The sequence below is a fragment of the Rhinolophus sinicus genome, chromosome 14, assembly GCF_057876585.1.
Source record: "Rhinolophus sinicus isolate RSI-liver-muscle chromosome 14, RSI-T2T, whole genome shotgun sequence".
In the NCBI taxonomy this organism is placed as follows: Eukaryota; Metazoa; Chordata; class Mammalia; order Chiroptera; family Rhinolophidae; genus Rhinolophus; species Rhinolophus sinicus.
Window position 1 is genome coordinate 37,070,047 of NC_142514.1, and position 19,501 is coordinate 37,089,547.

General features: G+C 35.7%; 1 protein-coding gene across 2 annotated transcripts in view; it reads left to right on the forward strand.

Annotated features, from left to right (window-relative positions):
• Positions 1-19,501, forward strand: part of ZFYVE9 (zinc finger FYVE-type containing 9) — a 130,120-nt gene that overhangs the window by 31,021 nt on the left and 79,598 nt on the right. For both annotated transcript variants that reach the window (XM_074334715.2, XM_074334716.2), the window contains exons 2-4: positions 391-496; positions 10,741-10,846; positions 14,342-16,455. In XM_074334715.2, coding sequence (XP_074190816.2) covers positions 10,777-10,846; positions 14,342-16,455 — 2,184 coding nt within the window. In that variant the 5' untranslated portion in view covers positions 391-496; positions 10,741-10,776. The remainder of the gene's footprint in view (positions 1-390; positions 497-10,740; positions 10,847-14,341; positions 16,456-19,501) is intronic.

A 19,501-nucleotide genomic window follows, 5' to 3' on the forward strand; every position in this document is an offset into this window, starting at 1 on the left:
TTTTGAAGCAGCAGTTTTGTTAGCTTTGGATTCTTGGAGGGCCTATTGTAATATAAAAATCAGTGATGTTTTTATGAATTAATATAGTTAAAGACATTGGGTAGAAAATGCCTGCCTTGATGTTTCGCTTTGTATTAGCCATTGAAAATAAGGAATGCGCAAAAATTCTTAACTGTTCATTGAAACATTTACCTTTTTGGCCTTCTTAGACAATAAAATGCGTCTGCTGCTCCATTCCATGTTGGTCACATCTTTGAATCTGAAGATGTAATTGTGATTTATTGTTTAAGTCCCATAGATTTTATTTGTCTGGCTCTGATAGGTTTATATTAAAGAAAATTAGGGCTTATTGCTTTAGCAAATGTAATGGGCAATGTGTTTTTTCTTTAGGATCAAACAGAGCATACTGAATCAGCAGGACTGGCTAATGGTGCCGCAAGCGTCATGAGTAAGCACAGAGAAGTCTGTTTCTCATCATATGTGTAAGGGGACAAAGGTAAGAAAACCAACTTTCTTATTTCTCTTAGAAATTGAACTTAAGAAAAAAACAACTAGATCTATAGAAAATAATGCTCACGTATATATGCTACTTGATTCATTTATAACATTGCCTTTTATTAAATCAGGAGTGTAGTTTTCAAAAAAACTTGACTTAAATTCAGAGTAAAAGGGTATTTTAAAATTACTGTTGAATTATGTCAAAAATGCTAATTTCTCTACCAGTGCTTGGCTTCTCCCTTTCAGAGTCAACTTCTATCTTGGGCATAGAAGGGTAATTTCAGCATGAAAAAGAACATAGATTTGAGCAATATTGTGAGGAGAAAATTGTAATTTATCTACCCAATTAATACCATTTATATTTCTTAGTCATCATGCAAGAGCTCAACCATTAAAACTAATTTGGGGGCAGGGAATCAGAAATATGATTTAATTATATTATTTTATTTTGTATTTTTAGACTAGTCGTGAAAAGCAGCACTTTCAAGCAGAAAATTAGGAGTATTTTATTAGTTCTTACAGAGCAGGAACCATTGACCTTTTCCTTACTGGGAATCATGTTTGATTATTTAAGGGGTGGAAAATGGTGATGAGGTGAAGAGTGTATAGGCGATACTGGTGTCAGGAACGGATTATGTCATTCACTAATGGAATATAGCATACTCGGGCTGAGTTCTCTGGTTTTCCATGTAAACTTTGAGGGTAGAGGCATGGGTCTGAGGTTGTTTTCTCTTTAGTTGAGAGTGGAGCAAAGGCACTCAGCAGTAGTGCCTTCCTTACCAGAACTTCTGGGCCTGCAGTTGGCAAGGTTATTTCTTGCACCCTAGACTTATCACACGGGCGTGCGAGAAGAGAGTGCCCTTCTCCCTTCACCTGGCAAAACCTTATTTTTCAGGTATCACCTCTTGGGAAGTTGTCACCATTGTACAGATTATCAGTAGTAATAAATACTAAATAATTAGCAATAATAAATTATTGTAATATTTGTTTCCTGTAGCCTACTCTACCCCAAATAAGATACCCCTGTCTCAATCTAGTTTGGATTCAGTTTTTCTTTGGCTCCATAGCACCAGTACACATATATATCAGTTAGTATAGACCACAGTGTTTTATATTTTAAGTTTACTCATCCATCTCCCCTATAAAACATTTGGCACCTTTAGGTCAAGACATTGTCTTATTTGTCATTATAACCTAATGACGAGGACAGTGCGTAGTACATAGTAGATGCTCAGTAATGTTTGATGATGAATGTACACGTTAATTGTAATTAGTATATGGCATAAAGAGGAAGTACCAGTGAAGGAGACATAAAAGTGCTATAAAAGTAGGACCCCTGAGACTGAGATTCAAGAGAGTGTCCAGAAGGATTCTGGTCAATAGAATAAAGAAAAAGAGATGTAGAAGCCCAAAGACAAAAGAAGAGGTCCTCAGGAGGAAACTGTATTGAATTAACTATATTCCTTTTTTTTTTAAAGATTTTATTGGGGAAGGGGAACAGGACTTTATTGGGGAACACTGTGTACTTCCAGGCCTTTTTTTCCAAGTCAAGTTGTTGTCCTTTCAATCTCAGTTGTGGAGGGTGCTCCTATATATTAAGGGAAATCCTATATATTTACATGTGAAACCCTTCCCTTCACTCCTTTCATGACCCTTCTTTTGGAAGGTGATTGCCTAGTGTTATATATTTCTGCACTCCCTGACATGACATTATGTGAGTCTTCTCTGGAGTCTAAAGAAAAAGGTTACGTAGGCTGACATTTGGAGGTCGTCCAGTGAAATAGCTGTGTTCTCACCCCGTCATCATGTGGTGGAAGTCTCCCAGTTGAGAAGCCACACATTCAGAGCTTTCAGTTGGCTTTTAGTACTTCATTTGTTCAATAGATAGGCGTTTGGGGAAAGCCTCAATGTGAAAGCCAGGCCAAAACACAAAAGTACGAAAGAGGAAGAACTTGGACGAAATAATATTGGAAACAGAAGAAAGTTGGAAAAAAACAAAAACCAAACTGTAGGTAATTACATTAGAGAGCTAAGAGAAGAAATATCCATGAAATAAGATCAAGATGCCATAAGAGGCATCAGAAAAAGAAAGTGCTCTGGAAATTAAAAATATGATAGACAGTTTTGGTGCATTTAAAAATATTTTAAGACTATTCCAAGCTTATAGAAAAGGTACAAGTGTAGTACAAAGAACTTTTTTTCTGTGAACCATTTGAGAGTGAGCCGCTAGCTGCATGCCTCATCACCTTGGAAACTGTGTGTTTCCTACAAACAAGGACATTCTCCTACATAACCACAACGTAGCCGTTAAAATCAGGGAATTAACATTGATGCATTACCACCATCTAATTTTCAGACCATATTCAGGTTTTGCCAGTTGTACAATAATGTCCTTTATATCAAAAGGATCTGGTTTAGAATCACATGTTGCACATAGTTGTCATGTCTCTTTAGTCTCCTTCTGTCTGAAACAGTTCTGTGGTATTTGACTTTCTTCACTGTAACACTTTTGAAGATTGTAGACCAATTATTTTGCAGAATGTTCCTCAATTTTGGTTTGTCTGATGTTTCCTCGTGACTAGGTTCAGGGATGCATTTTTGGTAGGAATATCACAGAAGTGGTGCTGCTTTTGTTTTTAATTAATAAACTTTATTTTTTAGAGCATTTTTAGGTTCATAGCAAAATGAGGGTAAAATACAGGGAGTTCCCCATAATACCCGTCTTCACCCCCTGTTCCTCCCCCACACGCCACCCCACCCCACACACATAGTCTCCCCCAGTATCTACATTGCTATGTCCTTTTCATGGCAACTTGTCAGGGAGCACAGATTTCTATTTTGTCCCATTACTGATGATATCCACTTTCATCACTTGGTAAGGTGGTGTCTGCCAGGCTTTGTCTCTGAAGTTACTCTTTTTTTTCCTTTGGTAATTAGTAAGCTTTTTTGTGGAGAGGAACTTTGAAACTATGTAAATGTCCTATTCCTCATCACACTTGGGATTCATTCACTCCTGTTGTAAAGACCCATGGTTTTTGGTTTTATTCAGAGGGTTATAATCCATTGCTACCATTACTTATTTTGATGCTCAGCTTGTCTGTGATTTGGCCTGTGACCTTCATGATGGTTTCTGTGTCCTTTTAACACGTCCCAGTCATTCCCGGAGCACTTCCTTGTGTTTCCCAGCACACAGGCTATTCAAGGCTCTTCTTTTTTTTTTTTTTTTTCAATTGAAATATAATTCACCTACCATAAAATTCACCATTTTAAAGTGTATAGTCCAGTGGTTTTTATATAGTTACAGAGTTGTGCAATCATCACCACTATCTAATTCCAGAACATTTTCACCACCCCAAAGAGAAATCTTATATCCATTGGCAGTCACTCCTCGTTTCCCTATAATTCCCCCAGCCCAAGGCAACCACTAATTTACTTTCTGTTTCTATGGATTTACCTATTCTGTACATTTCATATAAACGGAATCATATAATGCATAGTTTTTTGTGTCTGCTTTCAGTTTAATATTTCCAAGATTCACCCACATTGTAGCATATAGCAGTACTTCATCCATTATATAATATTCCATTTTGTCAATATTCCATACTACATTTTATCTGTTCATTCATCAGTAGATAGATATTTGAGTTGTTTCCAATTTTGGCTGTTGTGAATAATGCTGCTATGAGCATTCATGGATAGGTTCTTGCATGAGTATATGTTTTCGTTTCTCTTGAAATGAAAACCTAGAAGTTAAACCTAGAGTATAAACCTAGAAGTAGGAAAGCTGTGTCATGTGGTAACTCTCACTTTTTGAGGAACTGCCAAAGTTGCCACACTATTTTACTTTCCTCTCAGTAATGTGTGAGGGTTCATATTTCTCTATAGCCTCATCAAAGCTCTTGTATTTTTTCTACTCCAGGGCTGGAATCAGCCATTTCTCCATGGAGCTTTGGTTCCAATATTTAGAAACCAAATGCTCATTACTATGGAGTTGAGGTGGGGCTTTGCTGCTCCAAGATCCTCTGTGCATAGAACTAAAGAATATATGTGTGTGCGTGCACACACACGTGCACACACATATTTACATCTGTATTCATTGCAATAAGCATCTATGTTTATTGAAGTCCATGAGTTCACACTGATATCTCAAATTCCAGACTAACTCTGCAGGGTTCTTTCCAGTTTTCTCCTTTTCCACATTTTAACCCCTTTCTCTAACAGTGAGAAACCTTCTTTCATTGCCCTTCGTGCAGTTACTTATTTAATCCATCTCTCTACATGTAACCAGTCTATCACTGTCTTCTTCTCTTGGCCATTCTTATCTTGCTCAGGCTCTGCCCTGCCACCCTGATTGCCCTCTGATACTTCCTCCTCAACCCTCCTGCACACGGACCCTTTTTACCCAGTTGGGCCCTGATGAGACACTGGGCTGCCCTTCTGAGGAGACAACTGTCTTACCCTGCTGGAGTTCTGACACGTTAGCTGGAGCTCTGACTCCTTGGCTGGAGCAGCTTACAACAAGGACATCTGCTCACCACCTTTGGGCTCTGACACTCCATTACACAGAGGCCCTCTTCTTCCTGTTCCCATGTCTGTTCAATTTTTAATAACTTCTTTCTTTTTATTTTTGTAGCTTTTTATTTTGAAGTAATTATAGATGCACAGGAAATTGCAAAAATAGTATAGAAAGTTCCTGCATTTACCCAGTTTTTATTACTTATTACATCTTACATAGCTATAGAAAAATAGCAAAACTATGAAATTGACATTTTATTTATCCATTCATCAGTTGATATTTGGTTTGTTTTCACCTTTTGACTGTTAGGAATAATGCTACAATGAACATGTTCATGAGTGTATATAGTTCTCCCATTTATCACATGTAGATTTGTGTAACCACCCTTGCATTTAAAGCCACAGCACGATTCTATCACCACCGATATCTCTCATGTTATTTCTGTATAGTTACATGCACCCTTCTTTTCTCAGTATTCCATATTTAGTGACTTTTTAAAACTAAAAACATTATTACAAGTCACAGGAAGAGCTGAGTAAACAGAGATAAACCATGTTTGAGGTTCATAAATGGGAAGAATTAGTATCATTCCAAATCTGAGTGAGGGGCAGGCTAGGAATTCTAATTTCTGAATGTTGAGTTTATTGGCACTCTATTCCATCCTGCTCCACTGCGGAGTCTTGGTGTTGTTTGGGACAGTTTTTTCCCCCAGCTTTTGGCTTTATGCTGAGAGCCCAGTCTGGCTCCCCCCAATGCAGAAATTTCTGTAAGTTTGCAGCCAGTAATTCTCATCCTTCTTGCTAGCTTTCAGATCCTAGGCCTGAAGGTTTTGTAGCCCCCGTGGGGCTGCTACCATTCAGTTCTCACGCACTGCTGTGGCTTGGATTCTTCTTGGTTTATGGCATCTGTATATTTCCTTTTCTTGTTTTTGAATTTGACTATATAAACTTTTAAAAAATAGTGTATTTTGTCTAAAATTTGTATATTCAGAGTGGGAAGGAATGCTTCTCACCAACACTTCAATACACCTTTTTTCTTTTCTTTTGAAAAATTTCAGCCTGTAGAAAAGTTAAACGAATAGTACAATGAAGACCCATATATCATTCACCTAGATTCATTTATTTTGATCATTTTGCCTCTTTCGAGCACCTCTCTCTCTCTCTCCTCTTCCTCTCTTCCCTTTCTTCCCCTCACTCACATCCCAGGAGCCCCAATACTCACTCACATTCTTTTTTGTTTTCTGAATCATTCAAAAGTTAGTTGCAGAGAATACAACACTTTTTTCTTGAATAGTTCAGCAGGCATCTCCTAAGAGTAAGGACATTCTCCTACAAAATCAAAATACCATTATCACATCTAAGAAAGTGATTATTAATTCATTGTATCACCTAATGTATATAGCAATGTTTCCCATTGCTTAAAGTGTGTGCAATACCTTCCTTAGACTTTCATTCCAGGCCTTCCATGATACATGTCTGTCTACTTCTCCAACTGTGTCCCTTTGTCATCCGTGTAATAAATCCTCGTTCTAGTTTCATTGATTCCTCGGTAGTTGTCCATCTCTAGATCACTCCTTGTATGGCTCTCTCTGTTTGAAATTTCATTCTGCATCTTCCTATCTGGAATATCTGTTAAAATTTTATCTATCCTTAGAGACCCAGCATAAATCCATAACTAACGCCGTCCTTGACCATCCAGGCTGTGATCTGGCCCATTTCTTGAACTTTTATAGCACTTACTTTGTAGTACTTATCTGTTAATTCTGTCTGACAAATTAATCATGTAGTACCTTGTGTCTCTTGCGCTCTGTTTTTATTAAAATCACTTATTATTTAAATTTTCTTATTAAACATAGCTTCCCATTAAGTAAATTGTAAGTTTCTTTTTAAAAGACTATTTATTTATTTAGACATTTAATATTATATTCATTTCAGGTGTACAGCATAATGGTTACACATTTGTATAATTTAAGAAGTGATCCCCCTGACTAGTCTAGTGCTCACCTGGCACTATGCATAGTTATGACCATATTATTAACTGTATCCTCTATGCTTTACTTTGCATTCCCATGACTATTTTGTAACTACCATTTTGTACTTGTTAATCCCGTCACCTTTTTCACCCTGAGAAGTTTCTTGGTGTTAGGGATGATGTCTGAGACTTGAATTGATCACAGTACCCTGTGTACAGTTGATGCACAATAAATATGTTGATCTGATTATTTGTTTACTCATATTTTACATATTATGACCATGAAATGCTAAGTATTGAGGTGTGTTAAATGTGCTAGATTGTGTGTTGTGAGAAATTTCATGCACGCTTTTTGCATTGGAAAGTTTAAATGTGCAGTCTATCAAAATAATATGGTGTGTATATGAAAATGATTTTGAACTGCAACCATTAGACACAAAAGACAGATTTAAGAAAAACCGTGTGTAGATTATGTAGCCTATTTGTCTATGTAAACTTAAATTATATAAGAGCCAATCAATAAATAAAAGTTGACTAAATGAATAATTGTGGGGAAATACTTGAATAAGTCAGTTACATTGCCTGAGCTTATTTTTTTTATTGGTAAAATGAGAGAAAGAATATTGATACTTTTATATGTTGCAGAGAAAAAGAAATACCATTTTATAAGTTAAAGAAAATTCATCACTCTTTATACTTGACTTAAAGTTTGTAATAGCAGGATATTACATTTTTTGTTTTCCCTCTTCATGTTTTCGTTATTCAGACTTTTTGGGGGAATTGTAATCTTATCTCCCCTCCCATCTGCCTCCAGTAAGAAGCCTAGCAGAATATTCAGTGAAAAGAAATCCTGAGAAATTAAGGTGGTAAATAAGCATAGGGATCATGATAATGGAGGAAAAAAATGGGGTAATATTTAACAACTACTGTATATGTGCTCTTGGCATTCTGTTAAGTATTTGAGACACGTACTGTATGTGCCCACAAGATGCTTTTAGATCCATTAACACCAAGAAAGACTTAGAAATGGTACTTGAAAAGAAGAGGTTTAAAAAGAATAAACAAGAGTCATCATTAGCATTTTAGAACTAATATCCCTCACTCCCATGGTTTCTTGAATTTTCTTGTCATTTCCCATTTGCAAACATTCTGTAAATTATCTTTTCTCATCGAAATGTAGTTCTAAAGAAAATGATTCCTCTCTCAACATTTGAAATTTATCTTTTGAAGCATGTTCTATGGAAATGATCATCAAGTCTACCCTCTACAATTGTTTATATTTTAATGATTGTCAGCTTACAAGTTTCTAGACTTTATTAACTTAAGAATCTTACTGTATATCTTGTGGGGTTACAGAGTTTATCATGGTCTGAGTAGATTTATAAGAGATTTTTATCCTTGTATATGTGTACTTAAGATTTATAAAATGTATATGCATATCTGTATTTTATTCATAAATCTTTGTATTCTTTCATTTTTTCTGGTTTTATTGAGATATAATTGACATATAACATTATATTAAAGTACACAACATAATGACTTGATATAAGTATATATTGTGAAACAATTACCACAGTAAGTTTAGTTAGTATCCATTACCTCAGATAGTTACAAATGTTTTTTTTCTTGTGATGAGAACTTTTAAGATCTACTCTCTTAGCAACTTTCAAATGTGCAATACACTATTGTTAACTATACTCACCATGCTGTACATTACATCCTCAGAACTTATTATCTTATAACTGGACGTTTGTACCTTTTGTCCACTTATTCTCATTTCCTTCACCCTCTACTCCCTACCTCCCCACGTCTGGCAACCATCAATCTGTTCTCTGTTTCTATGAGTTAAATTTTTTTAGATTCCATATATAAGTGAGATCATGCCATATTTCTCTTTCTTTGTGTGTTTTATTTAGCGTAATGTCCTCAGGGTCCATCATCCATGCTGTTGCAAATGACAGGATTTCTTTTCTTTCTATAGCTGAATAATATTTGATCACACACACACACACACACACACACACACACTATTTTCTTTATCCATTCATCTGTCAGTGGACACGTAGGACACTTACACTGGTCCCCTGTCTTGGCTATTGTAAATAATGCTGCAATGAACATGGAGGTGCAGATAACTCTTATAGATAGTGTTTTTGTTTTCTTTGTATAAATACCCAGAAGTGGAATTGCTGGATCATACAGTAATTCTGTTTTTAAATTTGTGAGGAAACTCCATACTGTTTTCCATAGCGACTGTACCAACATATATTCCCACCAACAGTGAACAAGATTTCTTTTTTCTCCACATCCTTGCCAGTAATTATCTCGTGTCTTTTTGATGCAGCCATTCTAACAGGTGTGACGTGACACCTGTCACATTGTGGTGTTTTTTTTTTTTTAAAGATTTTATTGGGGAAGGGGAACAGGACTTTATTGGGGAACAGTGTATACTTCCAGGACTTTTTTTCCAAGTCAAGTTGTTGTCCTTTCAATCTTAGTTGTGGAGGGTGACATTCAGCTTCAAGTTGTTGTCTTTTCAGTCTTAGTTGTGGAGGGCGCAGCTCAGCTCCAGGTCCAGTTGCCGTTGCTAGTTGCAGGGGGCGCAGCCCACCATCCCTTGTGGGAGTCAAACCGGCAACCTTGTGGTTAAGAGGTTGCACTCCAACCAATTGAGCCATCCGGGAGGCAGCTCGGCTCAAGGTGCCGTGTTCAAGCTTAGTTGCCAGGGGTGCTGCCCACCATCCCTTGCTGGACTCGAGGAGTTGAACCGGCAACCTTGTGGTTGAGAGCCCACTGGCCCATGTGGGAATCGAACCGGCAGCCTTCGGAGTTAGGAGCATGGAGCTCTAATCGCCTGAGCCACCGGGCTGGCCCCAGATGACTTCTTTTTGTTGACTAGTTGCTTGGCTTTGGCTGGGACTTCCAATACTATGTTGAATGAAAGTGATGAGAGTGAGCATCCTAGTTTTGTTACAGAGGAAAAGCTCTCACCTTTTCACTGTTGAGTATGATGTTAGCTATGGGCTTGTCATGAAGGACCTTTATTATATTGAGGTATGTTCTCACTATACCCACTTTTTACCATTTTGGATTTAGAGTTTTGTCTAATGCTTTTTCTGCATCAATGGAGATGATTGTATGATTTTTTTCATGCTTAATTTTGTTAATGTGGTGTATCACATTGATTGATTTGTGGATGGTGGTGCTATCATTGCATCCTTAGAGTAAATCCCACTTGATCATGGTATGTGATCTTTATTGTTGAATTCGGTTTGCTAATATTTTGTTTAGGATTTTTATATCTATGTTCATCAGGGATATTGACCTGTAATATTCTTTTCTTGTAGTGTCCTTATCTGGTTTTATATCAGGGTAATGCTGGCTTCATAAAATTAGTTTGGAAGTATTCCATACTCTTCTATTTTTTGGGAGAGTTTAAGAAGTATCGGTATTAATTCAGCTTTAAATTTTTGGTAGTATTTACCAGTGAAGCCATCTAGTCCTATGCTTTTGTCATTTTTAAATGATTGATTCAATATTCTTACTAGTAATTGGTCAGTTAAGATTTTCTGTTTCTTCATGATTCAGTCTTGGTAGATTGTATGTGTCTAGAAATTTATCTAATTTGTTCTTGTATAATTGTTTATGGCAGTTAATCTGTTTTGGTCCTTTGTATTCCTGTTGTATCAATTATTTTGTCTATAAATTATATTTTAACAATTGAAAGTGTAATACAAATTTGATCTACTTTCTAGTTTTAAACAAGTCTCTTAAGTGGTGTTTCCTCACCGATGGAGAATTACTTCCAAGCAGAAGCTTACAACCTGGACAAGGTGTTAGATGAATTTGAACAAAACGAAGGTGAGAATTTACTTTGGCAAAACTATTTGAATATATTTATGATATAGAGAATCTGAGGTTATAAGGGTTTGCAGTACTTTTTTTGAAAAGTGAAAGCAGGTCCAATGACTTTATAATATTATACATTAATATCTAGAGTAACAACTAACATTTTTAATCACTATGTGCCAGATATTATGCTAAACTATTTAGGTTGGTTATATAATTTCATCCTTAAAATAATCCCATGAAAGTAAATCTTATCTACGTTTTACAGATGAGAATCGAGGCATAGAGAGGTTCAGAGCAACATCCTCAAAAGTGCTTTGCTAAGAAGTGGCAGGATTAGAATCCAGTCAGTATGGCACTAGCGCCTGAGCTCTCCTCTACTGTGTATAAAACCAATTTATGGTCAAGAAAAGCTTTAAAATGTGTGATTGTATTTCCTAAACTAAGAAAACAGCTTGTTGAATATTGATTGACCAAAAAAGATATATTTTAAACCTAATTTTAAAAGATTTACATTTTTAAGTAACTGCCAAGTTGGTTAATTAAATTATACATTCTTAAGGCTCAGTCTAAAAAATGTCTGCTGCAGATTCACTTCATTTAGGGAAAACTTTTCCTTAAATTCCCTTCTCAGTATGATTTGAATGGATAAGCCATAATTAAATCTCCATCTTTCACCTTCCCTGCCTTCCCTGGTGTTCTCTGTTTCTAACAGGAAATGGCACCTAACAAGTTTACAAAATGATGTATTTCTATCTAAAATCCATGATTTTAATAATGGCTTCCAAAGCTCTCCTATATCGAATCATTCAGGTTGTTGTTTGATAACAGTTGGGAAGAGAGATTAGTTTTGATTTTGTTGCTTTAGGTCTATGATAGAACAAGCCTTAAAGAAAATGTGAAATTACTGGGTTGAAGGAAAAGGGAGAGGAAGGATGCCTGGAATGGCCTGCTCTTCTCATATTTTACCATTGATGACCCAAAGCTAACCCATAACCCTAGGTTATGTGAAACCTAATCATTTGGGATTTTATTGGATGTAGGTGAGCTTTATACATACCACGGTCGAAGTTGGAATCCTTTGTACAAGTATTTTCTCAATCCTTTCTTTGGTTTGTCTCTCTGGGTATCACAGTTATTTGTCATGAGACATCTACACAGGTGCTACACCAAATCATGTGAATACTGTACTTCTAGAATACCACTGATTGTAATAAAGCTATTAGTTAATTACATCAATCTCTTTGTGACTTCTTGTAGATTCTAGTAGGGTACTTTGTATATAGTTGATTTTCAGTACATTTTTGTTGAATCACTAAAAATTGTCGTTTTAGTTTGAAAATATGACATTTGCTTATAAAAATCACTCCTTTAGAAGAATTTCAGAAGCAAGCTTCTTGTTTGTAACTATGTTGTTGATTTGTTTTGAACTATTTTTTTAAAATCTCAGTATCAGTTGCATTAAAACTACTACTTCTAGCCTGATAACCTCTCCAAGTATATTTTAAATAAAGTGATTTCTTATCTCGTGTTCATTTCCTCCTTTAAATGAAAAATATACCACATATGAGATGACAATGGATGATTAACATTATGCCCAGGTGGTAGATGGTTGAAAAATGACATTTTTAATACCTGATCATTTCTGTTTGAACATTATTAAATATTCTCATAAGAAGCAGTATTTCCTTCTTTATTTCCATGTACCAGCTTGGAAATATTTCTTTTTTTAAAAGAAGCACATGTTACTAAATCTCAATTCTCTGCCATCCCAGATTTGGTAAACTCAGGATTTAACACTCAGGTAACTAAGCCATTCTCCACACAATCTGATGTTTCATAGCCTTTATATTCTACCCTTTCTAGCTTCTTTTTACTACTTACACGAATTCTTTTTTCAACCCAAACTGATTTGCTTATTGCTCTCTCAGATAGTTGTGCTTGGGACTATACTTTTCCTTTTTCCCCTTTTATGAATGCTTTCTTTTCCAAACTTGGATCAAATTGTCTTTGAAGCCCCACCCATTTTCTCCTCTCTCCTCACCTCAGCCTGTAAAATATCTTTCTCCTCTGAATTTATTTTTTACTACTATATAATAGTTTAAAATACTTATGCTATCCTGTACTGCCAATTAGATATTCATGTCTGTTGTATCCATTTCTTATTTTCCCATCTAGATCATAAACTTCTTTGAGGTCAAAGCTATCATTTAATCTCCATGTTCTTTAAGTGCAATGCTTTTACTATGGTAGAGACTCACAATATATTTACTGTGCACCTACTATATACCAGGCACTATGCAAAGTGAGGACTTACACATTGGTGGAAAAAAAATGGTTTCTGCCTGAAAAACTCGGGTAAATAAGCCATTGCATTACAGTGTAGTAAATGTTTTAATAAAAATATGAACAAGGTGCTAAGGGTGCATTAAAGGTTAATGTTAAAAAAAAAGATTAATGTTACTACTGAGGGGACAATATATCTGCATAATTTTAAGACTATGATTATTAGATTTACTGTAGGAAGAAAGCAAGAGAGGTGGTAAGTGCATTATTTCTTATTTCTCTAATTAAATATACACATACGCTATAACTTGGGAAAATAGCTATCATAGTTATGATTTGTTAAAAAGTAAACAGAAACATGTGAAATTATGCTTATTGATAGAATATAAGTAGGTTGATTTAATAAGGTAAATGAATACTTTCTGCCAAACATCCTCGATAATGTAAATATGAACCTAATTAATATATTGTGACATGGTTAGGAGCAGAATTTCACATACTATAGCAAACTTTTTTTAACTTATTATTATGGACAAATTTCAAATATGTACAAAGTAAACAATAGTAACTCTAGTGTATCCATTACCCAGCTTCAACAGTGGTTGACATACTACTGTTTTTGTTTCATTTATATCTTCAACTGCTCCTTACTCCCTGCTTCATTGTTTTTTTTACACTTTTTAAGATAAAACTTACATACATTAAAATGTATAGATCTTAACTGTATAGTTTTAACAAAGAGATAGATCCATGTAACCCACATCCCAGCCATGATATAGATTGTAGAACATTCTGTCTCCACAGAAAATTTATTTGCTTTCCTCCCCACTCAATTACTATGTCTTCATCACTGTTCTGATTTTTCTCACCTTAGATTAGTCCCCTCCCTGTGTTGTGCCTTCCTCATTACTGGTGCCCCTCCCCATCCCCAAGTACAGCCTGTGGGCCACTTTAATTATGTTACTAGATTGAGGTAGAATTCTTTTGTTTGGAATGTTCTGTGATATTACCTTGCAGTGACATATAAAGAGGGAACAGTCTTCAATATATTTTCTTATTTTTAGCTAAGAATTAGAAACTTCATATCCTAGGAATATTCTATTTTTAGTTACCCTAGGAATATTTTATTTTCAGAATATATTTGCAAATGTAGTTGATTAATTTAGTCCTAGCTTTTCCAGTGTTACTGGCAAACTTATTGTAATTATTTATTTTTTTCAGATGAAACAGTTTCTCCTCTTTTGTTCGAGACAAAGTGGAATAAGATTCTAGATCCCCCCTCTCACCGACTGTCATTTAACCCTGCATTGGCCAGTGTGAATGAACCTGCAGTTTCTAATGAGTCGCAGCCACAACTGAAAGTCTTCTCCCTGGCTCCTTCAGCTCCTCTGACCACAGAGGGAGAGGACCATTGTGCTAATGGGCAGGACTGTACTTTGAATCCAGAGGTTAGCACAATGTGGATTGATGAAAATGCTGTTGCTGAAGATCAGTTAATTAAGAGGAACTGTAATCAAGATGATCAGTGCAGTACTGTTGAAGTGGGAGAGAAGAAATGTGGAAACCTAGCTTGTCTGCCAGATGAGAAGAATGTTCTTGTTGTAGCCGTCATGCATAACTGTGATAAAAGGACATTACAAAACGATTTGCAGGATTGTAATAATTGTAATAGTCCGTCCCTCATGGATGCTTTTAGCTGTTCACTGGATAATGAAAACAGACAAACTGATCAATTTAGTTGCAATATAAATGGGTCCACTGAAAAAGATATGAACTCAGAGAAACAAATGGACCCGTTGAATAGAACAAATGCAGAGGGGGATTCTGTTAAACATATATGTACTACTTCATCTGATAATCTAGCCAGTGTCTGTTCCTCTTCACAATTAAAGGATGATGAAAACATAGAAAGAGACCCCTCCATGTCTGCAATTACAAGTTTAACAATCGATTCAGTAATCTCATCCCAGGGAACAGATGAAGATTCTGCTGTTAAAAACCAAGAGAACTACATACCGGATGAGGTTCTCACTGGCAAAACCAGCTCTCCTAGGACAGATCTAGATCTAGGGAGTCTAAACTCCTTTTCCCATTTGAGTGAGGGGATTTTGGTGAAAAAAGAGCCAGCAGAGGAGATAACAACCGAAGAACCCATCCGGTCTGGTTTACCTTTGTTTCTCAAACCAGACATGCATAACGGGTCTGGAAGGGATGATAACTGTGAACAGTTTTCAGATTGCCTTGTTCCCAGTGAAGTTAGAGCTGATGAAAATGATGGTTGTGAACATGAAGAAATTCTTGGCACTCCAGAGCTTCTTAATATGACAGAGCATTTCTCTGAATCTCAGGAGATAATTAATTGGAAATTGACTAAACTAAATGAGATGAATGACAGCCAAGTAAATAAAGAAAATGAAAAGTTTCTGCAAATGAAGCAGCCTGAGGACACTTACAATGATAGTGGAGGAGAGTGTGATAGAGTGGCAGAAGCAGGTCTAGATTTAAATGGAACTTGCAGGAATGAAAGTGATGGATGTGATTTCTCCACTGTTATGGATACACCAGCAGCGAATGCTCCATCTAATTGTTGTGATTCCTATGGAATGCAGAGCCCAGTTGTTTGTTTTGTTCCAAAGACTTTACCCTCCAAAGAAGATTCAGTAACAGAAGAAAAGGAAATAGAGGAGAGCAAGTCAGAATGCTACTCAAATATTTATGAACAGAAAGGAAATGAAGCCACAGAAGGGAGTGGACTACTTGTAAACAGCAATGGTGACCTAATGAAGAAAAATTATTTACACAATTTCTCTAGCCAAGTTCCATCAGTGCTTGGGCAATCTTCCCCCAAGATAGTAGCAAACCTGCAATCTATCAGTGTTCCTTTTGGTGGTGCAAGACCCAAGCAACCTTCTAATCTTAAACTTCAAATTCCAAAGCCATTATCGGACCATTTACAAAATGACCTTCCTGCAAATAATGGAAATAATATTAAAAACAAAAATGATGTTCTTGGGAAAACAAAATTAGGGGAAAACTCAGCAACGAATGTATGCAATGCCTCTTTGGGAAACATCTCTATTGCTGATACAAATGGGGAACATTTAGAAAGTTATGAGTCTGGAATATCCAGTAGACCGTGCCTTGTATTAGCTCCAGATAGCCCAGATAATGATCTTAGAGCTGGTCAGTTTGGAATTTCTGCCAGAAAGCCATTTACCACTCTGGGTGAGGTGGCTCCAGTATGGGTACCAGATTCTCAGGCTCCAAATTGCATGAAATGTGAAGCAAGGTTTACATTCACCAAAAGGAGGCATCATTGCAGAGCATGTGGGAAGGTAAGTTGTGTGTATCAGCTCAGAAATTTGGCATGCCCATTTTGTAATGCTCAATTAGAAATTAAAGGCAATATAAGGTGAACATACTTCTGGGCGAGTTGACATTATAAATAGCTTTTGAACTCCCAGTTCTAGTTCTAAATAAAAATTGACCTCCATGATTCTTAGTGTTTATATAAATTTTTTGGTTGCCAAGATTTAAGCTGAATCAGTTTTCATGGACAAATGAAAATTGAGGAAGTGTTAACGTTGTGGTTTCTGTATTGACAGATACTTGGTTAATGGAATCGTTTGAAATAAGGAAGTTAATCTTTCAATTTAAGAAATGTTTGTAATTGACTTCATATTTTTTAATTTGTAGGAAATTCAATATTATACTTTGAATCCATTGCAATTTTTACTGTAGGATTTTTGCCATTGTACTAGACATTCTGGAACTTTTTATACACACATTTTTGTCTTTTACCCCAATATGATTTTGATACAAAATAGAGTTGAAGGCTATAAATTTTTGTGACAATGTTATAACAATTGATATTCCTTAGTGTTCCCTAAATTCTGTTATCTAGGAACATCAACTTACTAGATTTTTGTTTTGTTTTTTAACAACAGCTGTAAACAAGGAGGAAAAGGGACTTTGTATCTCTAAAAAGAATGTGAGGTTTGGTGTCAGGTCTTGATTCAAAATTTAGCTTTGTTATTAACAATATCACTTTAGTAAGCCTTAGTTTTTTATAAAAACAACAAAAGATATTTATATATATTGGGCTATTGTGAAGGTCAAATGAGATTTATAGATGTAATAGTAAGTGCTCAGTATCTACTTCCCTTCTTGCCTGATTATGGGTCTGTCTGTATTAATTAGGATGTTTTCAACTTCAAGGAACAGAGTATCTGATTATATGACTTAGACAAAAATAACATTTATTTCACTTACCAAGAAGCCTGAAGATAAAATACAGACTTAGTTGTCTGTAGGTGCTGTCAGAATCACTGAAGTTCTTTGGTCTTCCCCTCTAGATCACTGTCTTGAGCCCTAAGGATCAAGTCCCAACTGACATCTTCCTAAGTGCAAAGAAACTGTTGGGGAGTGAAAGAGTCTATTCTTCTTGCCATCCCCTCACCAGGGAGGAAAGGATCCCTACTAGTTTTTTTCAATTTGTTGGCCAGTTTTAGACCAATCACTGACAAAGTGTAACAGGATTGCCAGACTGGCTAAGATCAATTATGATTCATCCCCAGTCTGAGTGAGCCCAATGTTGCCTGGAATTCTGTTAAGAAGGAAAAGGGGGAGAATGGTTCCTGGGTGCAAATCAGCAAGGGCTACTGTAAGATCCTAGCACAAAATAACCAAGTGATAGGGAGCAGAAGGAAGTTAAAGCTGTGACTGGGCTGTTAGTCCCTGAGTATTAAAACTTGAAGAAAATAAGATTTCTAATTCCTAATATTTTTCATTCTGAAGTAAACCTATGGTTGGCTAGTAGCCTGAACTGTCAGTTTTCTATTAGGGGATTAGAGCCATCATTTTTATGTTGTCCTAGTTTTGCTTATAGTATATAATGCTTTCTGAAATTTTTGCTTTCATAGGGAAATAATAAAAACACTTGCTCCAGATCAGCATATCCAGATGTATTGAGTAAATAGATAACTTAGGTGGATTCAGAAAGAAAATGGTGGCAAAATACACATAAATTAAAAAATTAAATGGAATTTTGCTGGTAGAATTTGTGAAATTTATGAATTCATATGGATTATAGATTCATAGTCCATCTTTTTTTCCCTTTTCATCTCCAGTTACTTCAGGGGTGTTCTAAAGATTGATGAGATAATGTTTGTAAAAATCCTTGAGCTTCTCATAAAAAAGGGGCTTATAAACATAGGCATATTTTTTCTAGGTATTGAATTATACTGGGAATGTAGTTAGAAAAATACCCCAAGCAGTGTAATTTTGTAAAATAATGTTTACTGTTGAAAAAAAGAAAGTTTGTTCCATTCTAGTAGAAAGTAAACATATTTAGTAATTTCTCTACTCAATATCTATAGCTAAATTCTCTTTAACAAGTGTAGGATTCTGGACTAGGTAGTGGAGATTCAGGGATACATAAGTTGGGATGTATGACTTCATGGAATTTATAATCAAGGGTATTGATTTCAGTGAGTGGGGAGAGAAGTATGTGGATTTCCTGGAGTTTTTCAAAAATCCTAAAATGAAAATTGTGAACCACTGATCTGAGTAGACAAACAGACCACCCCACAACAAATTGTAATGCAGTGTATTAAGAGCCAGTTATGTGTGTTTCATGTTCATTCTCCTTTAGTCTCCATCATAGCCTTGTAGAATGGGTTGTTAATTTTTCCTTTTTGACAGATCAAGAATTTGAGGCTCAGAGAGGGCAAGAAATATGTCCAAGGTCACAGCTTGAAAGTGCTAGAGCCAGCTTGTTAAAATATATTAAAAATAATTGTTCAGATTTTAAATTGAGAATAATTAGAGATGGGATGAAGAATCCTGGTATTATTATTTTTTTAAACAAAGTAATATTTATACTCGTATACTGAAAGATGGCAACCTTCTGCCTACTTCGACATATCTCCAAGTCCCTAGACATATCCACTTAAAAAAATGAATAGACTATTTTTAGAGCAGAAAAAACAGTTCATAAATACCGCCCCTCCTCCAGTTGACCCCATTATTAGCATCTTGCACTAGTGTGGTACATTTGTTAAAATTGATGAATCAGTATTAATACATGGTTATTAACTAAAGTTATATAAAAGAGATATATACTATAGTTTATGGTAAAGTTCACTCTTTGTGTTGTACAATTGTATGGGTTTTGATAAATACATGTTATGTATCCTATTATATTATCACAGAAGAATAGTTACAGTACCCAAAATATTTCTTGTGTCCCACCTATGAATCCCTCCTTTTCTCCCACTGGGTCCCTGGTAACCATTTATCTTTTTACTGTCCCTGTAGTTTTTCCTTTTCCAGAATGTCTTATAGTTGGGATCATACAGTATGTAAGTTTTTTATACTGGC